This window comes from Etheostoma spectabile, chromosome 10 (genome assembly GCF_008692095.1).
Source record: "Etheostoma spectabile isolate EspeVRDwgs_2016 chromosome 10, UIUC_Espe_1.0, whole genome shotgun sequence".
Taxonomy (NCBI): domain Eukaryota; kingdom Metazoa; phylum Chordata; class Actinopteri; order Perciformes; family Percidae; genus Etheostoma; species Etheostoma spectabile.
In genome coordinates this window covers 29,942,995-29,948,461 of record NC_045742.1, presented here as the reverse complement: position 1 = coordinate 29,948,461, position 5,467 = coordinate 29,942,995, and the positions used below count along the sequence as shown (strand labels likewise).

The 5,467-nt window shown below is 41.1% G+C and overlaps 1 protein-coding gene across 1 annotated transcript in view; it reads left to right on the top strand.

The window, feature by feature from the left end:
• ugl (ureidoglycolate lyase) overlaps nucleotides 1-4,777 on the top strand; it is a 19,956-nt gene extending 15,179 nt beyond the window's left edge. Inside the window, exons 10-15 of the mRNA XM_032528193.1 lie at nucleotides 1,601-1,679; nucleotides 1,769-1,861; nucleotides 2,930-3,002; nucleotides 3,087-3,154; nucleotides 3,421-3,545; nucleotides 4,533-4,777. Coding sequence (XP_032384084.1) covers nucleotides 1,601-1,679; nucleotides 1,769-1,861; nucleotides 2,930-3,002; nucleotides 3,087-3,154; nucleotides 3,421-3,545; nucleotides 4,533-4,704 — 610 coding nt within the window. The 3' untranslated portion in view covers nucleotides 4,705-4,777. The remainder of the gene's footprint in view (nucleotides 1-1,600; nucleotides 1,680-1,768; nucleotides 1,862-2,929; nucleotides 3,003-3,086; nucleotides 3,155-3,420; nucleotides 3,546-4,532) is intronic.
• Nucleotides 4,778-5,467: the final 690 nt, after the last annotated feature.

The following is a 5,467-nucleotide window of genomic DNA, read 5'->3' as shown; positions in this document are numbered from 1 at the left end:
GACAGATAGTCTAGCTAGCTGTCTGGATTGAGGAGAAGGTAACCATGGTCTTCATAAATGGGTCATTCTTAGCAAATGGTGCCATTTGACGGTGGTAATCTTGCCCAAAAAAAAATAATACTTTCATTGATTTTATAATTTTATCTGATGAAGGACATGTTCAACTATGAGAAAAATATATTGGGCCAGCTCAGGATGTTGTGACATCAGAATTTTAATCAGATTCGTTGCACGTGTTTACACACATGTCCCCCCGCGTTACTGGACATTTTCATCTCTATCAATGAATGTTTTTAATGGACAGTTATTATATAAATATTTACATTTTCTAAGCCCCCCTCCTGATCTTCACACAATTGTTTTAGAAGAAAATAGGAAACTCTATGGAATTTGGTCAAAGATTTTTGATTTTGCCAGTTCATGTTCTGCAAGTAACAACAAAGATTTTCAAAATATTTACTGATTTTATTTCATGAATATAAAAAAAACACAAAGGTAACAATGTTGGTAACGGGGTGGACAATATTTAAAAGAACAAATGGGTGCGAAACCCCTGGACAACATCTTTGAAAAGAAACTCATTTACCTCACCCTCACCCCACCTTCAATCATGAGATGTATTACACCTTAAAGAAATAGCATTGAGGTGTTTCTGTCTCTTTTCTGGCTCAGCATCCCGGCGAGCCCTGTAACGTTCCTGCTTTTGTTTTGCGGATAATGGCGCCATTTCCTGAAAAACACATGCATTCTGTTTAAACTACTTTTTTTTGTTATTAATAATATAATTAATGTTAAAAAACATAAAAATACATGCCAGACACTGATCAACAACCTAACTTTCTAATAAATCACCCTAACTTATGTACAGCCAGCAGTAACAGGAGGGGACAGCAACGCGGGGGGACAGTAACGCGGGGGGACAAATTATGCTAAAGTCGGCCATTTCTACTCATGAACAGTGAACAACAGGCTAGCACATGATGCTACACAGGAAGATTATTTTGCATTTTAAGTAGCTATCTTCAAAATCACAAAAAAAAATCAGTTTCCAATACAAATCAGAGTAACACAGGGGACAGTGAACTCAGGGACAGACCATATTTAAATTTTTAATATTAAAATATATTTTTTCTTTAACAAATACATGTGCTGAGATGTATTATAAATAGTTATTTGCAATTATAGTTAAATACATAAAAATTATTTGATTTTTATTACTTATATTTGCAACTGAAGTTAAAAAAAAAATGACTGGGGACATGGCATTTTAGAGTGCTTGCACTACAGTCAGAGTAATTATTTTAGAGTTAATAAACCCTGAGACATAAACCTTGTTTTATGTAGTGGAGAAGGGTTTCATTTAGTAAGAAAGCTTGAAAAAATATGTATCAACACATTTTTTCACAACTTATTCTTGATTATATCATGGGGACACAAATGGGACAATTTGCTAAGAATGACCCAAATCCAAGTGAGTTTAGAACGCCAACCCAAAGGAAGAGAAAGAGGACGGATGTCCCACCAAAAAAGAGGGACATTCGCAGAATTTCTGGCCGGCGTTTTTCAAACTGAAATATGGCTGTCTTCTCCCACCTGACAGACTGAAGCTGCTGGAGATCCAGGCAGGTGTGGACGGCTTCATGGTGTATGATCTGAGCTTGATCGAGCCCATGCAGAAAGTAAGCACTGGATCGTGATCCACACAGAACTTCCTACCAACACAGAGTAGATTGGAGAATAATGACTTGTAATTCTTCACCTCTTCCAGCTCTTCCGGCTCAACACTGAAGGTGATAACCAGCTTAACCAACTTCGCCATGATGTCACCGTGACTCCTGATGACCTACTGTCCATGCCCTCGGTCAGACGTTGCACTCTACACACTACTGCTGCTTTACTAACTGCACATGTTATCGGGAAGACTTGACACAATTCATTTCCTTCCCACAATTGGAAAAAGGTCAGGTTTTGTTCCGTCATAAGCCTCCAGAACTCTACTGCAGGGATGACCACCATTGGTTGTTTATGTTGACCCATTACATGGTGCTCTAGGTTTACAGAAAAAGGCAAGAGGAACGTTTTTGATTAAGTTTACGTTTGTTTTGAACATGTACATTTTGGTAAAAGTAAAAAAAATAAATAAAAAAAAATACTCAGCAAATATATCTTTCACTATTATGTTAAACGGTTTAAATAATGTGATGATTCCAATGATTTCCATGATTTCCATGTTCCAAAAGGAGTAGGAAGAACTTAAAGAAAACGTGTCTGGTCCTACCCCCTTTTTTCTACTGTTCTACAATTTAATTCTTCACTTATTTATCAATGTACACATACATGCATATAGTCCTACTTACAGGCACAGATACTTAATATGCGTACACACATACATATACACTTTTCTTTTTCTTTCACCAACCGGTGCCCATGTTTCACCTGTTAGTTAAATCAAGCCGAATAATAACCCATCTGAACTTGACACAATGTGTAACCTGAGAATAATTCAATATCAATTTAGTGTATTTTTAAGCCTTTTTTTCACAGAGAGCACCATCTATTGCGCACAGGAAATAACAAAAATTAAATGCAATTCATAAGGCTCCATTTGGACATAACTATCAGAGCACTGTCAAAAATCTTCCTTTAGGTGTTCCTTTTTAATGCATTTAATTCAATTTTATTTATAGTGTCATACATTGATAATAAGTTATCATAAGACACATTACAGATAGAGTAGGTCTAGGCCCCACTCTTTAACTTACAATTCCCCCAACAGCACACATTTGGTGCCACATAGGCGAGGAAAAAAATGAATGAACTCAGATAAATTAATATGGGATGTATGATGTAATGCTAACCTTGATAACTTTGTGTAACTGAGAGGATGTCCTGTATTAGCCTCTAATGAGTATATTTTGTTTCTTCTCAGGGAGGGGTCACTCTTTATGGTTTAAAGTACAACATTGCAGTTGGTGTCCTCTTTATTAATGCTTGGCTATCAGGTATGTACGTGCACATACAGCCTTTCTGGTTATGCTCATCGTTACCGTGTGGGCTGTTAACAGTTAGCATGCTCGGCTTCCCAGGGGAAGGCCACTTTTTCTACAGAGGCCAGGTGGAAGATTCTGCCACAGCTGAGATTTCTAGATCACAGGTGGGTTTCGGCTCACACGACCCCCCCCCTTAGCACCCGTCACTGAAGGGCATAACTCACTGCAAAGACAGAGTAGAAAGCACAGAGTAAAGGCCTTCTAAATTTTATAAACAGATAGGTGTTTTGTTAGAAAACGTTTAAAGACCCCTTGTTATGTTTTATGCAGTTTTTTCCCATTAGTGTGTTAAATAGTTTTTTATGTGTATAATAGATGCACAAATTACAAAACGTATGTGTGTGTGTGTGTGTGTGTGTGTGTGTGTCAGGTGTGGCAGTGGATCTGTCATCAGACTCGGCTGGAGGACGACGGCCGGGTGGTGAGCCGGCGGCTGGTGACGGACCTCACCGAGCAGCTCCTGGTGGAGCTCAGGGCTGTCCGTCCCTTTGGGAGGTAAGATGAGGACATGTGTCCATTGCACCCGTGGGTTCCATTGACTTTAAATTGTTTACAGCCTTGATCTGTAAACTATACGGCCCATACTCTCTTTTGAGAAATGAGTATTTCATATTTTTATGTGGGCAGACACCAGTCAGTCTGCTGCTGTTCTTTAGCTATCACTATGTCAAATAGTTTCACTTTCAACCGGTTTGCAAAGTAACCGTCCGAGTTGTATCATAAGCTGACTTTGACACTGACAGACAGCAACTAAACACAAAAGAGTCCGACTTTGAACCATGAGCCACTGTAGTGTTGTCTGTGTGGCACTGCCCTGAGAAAAAAAAGAACCGTTAAAATGTTAGGAATTACAAGAAAACAAGTTGACCTTAGCATGATGACGTCCATCCGTCCATCCTTCCATCCATCCATCCATCCATCCATCCATGCGTCCATCCATCTTGTTCCGTTTATCTGAGGTTGGGTCGCGGGGGCAGCAGCTCCAAACTTTTGCAAACCAGCTTTGACTGGGGGATCCTGAGGCATTCCCAGAACAGGTTGGAGATATAGTCTCTCCACCTAGTCCTAGGTCTTCCCCGAGGCCTCCTCCCAGCTGGATATGTCTGGAACACCTCCCTAGGGAGGTACCCAGGATGACTGAGCTTCTCACCCAATCTCTAAGGGAGATGCCAGCCCCCCTCCTGAGGAAACCCATTTCAGCCTCTTTTACCCTGGATCCAGTTCTTTCGGTCATGACAAAGCCCTCGTGACCACAGGTGAGGGTAGGAACAAAAACTGACCGGTTGATCGAGAGCTTTGCCTTCTGGCTCAGCTCTCTTTTCGCCACAGCGGTGCGACACAGTGAGCCAAAATTCAAATAGTGAGAAAGAAAAATGTTTGCAAATCATAACTCTGACTTAACTTTTAGTCTTTTCCAGTTGGGAATGCGTTTCTGTGGGTTGTTGTCTTACCGGATGTCTTCTGTGTCTCGGTCTTCTTCAGGGATAATCAGAGGCTACTCACAGCAGCAGACATGTTCCTGGAGGTGGTTCTGAAGAGAGATTTCCCAGAGTTCATCACCACCTACTTGAATCAGGAGCACACCTTCCTGAGCTCCCAGAGTAGTGGACTGGCGAAGGCTCTGGCCACAGACATGCCCCAGCCCAAACTGTGACGGTCACGGCACTTGAAGAAAAATAACTTGCCTTGCTTTATAGCTGATGAATTAAATGCATCCCACCCTGCTACTGTATGTTTGGTTTCCGGAAAGCCATGACTTGTTACATAATAAATCAGGAGTCAAGACCCAAACTCTGAAGTACATCATCAATTGGTCATTAGATATGACACCAATAGCACAATACAAGTTTAAAAGTTGGGATAATGATGAATTCACAGCATGACAGCAGCATCAAAGTACTGATGACCTGGAGGTAGACACAATCTAAGCCAGTGTCCAACAAACAGTGGTGGCGGGGGGGCACTGGTGGCTGACTTTCTCACTCCCATTTCGTCAACAAGTGAAGCTTGGACATGTGCCTTTGGCACTGATTATCGACCCAAAAAGTCCCCTTTAGCGTCATATTTAGACGTGCTTGGTCAGGATTCTTGGCAGGACGTACGTTTATCTGACATGCGGCAAGAAGAGCGGGAGAGTTAGGGTTAGGAAAATATTTTTTTTGGGGGGTTACAAAAGGTACGTTTGGGACACCAAAGTATTTAGGGTCCGGGGGATGTATTTGTTGCAAGGATGAAACTGATGGAAAGGCACCACCAGGACTGGAGCCAGCAGCTTAATTTGACTCAACAAGTCAAGTCAAAAATACCCCAATTACTGTGACAACGTTATTTAAAATAAGTTCAAAATGAATGTCAGCCTATAAGAACGGGACATGGACACCGGTCTCCTGGGTGAAAGTCCTGAGTTGATTGATTGA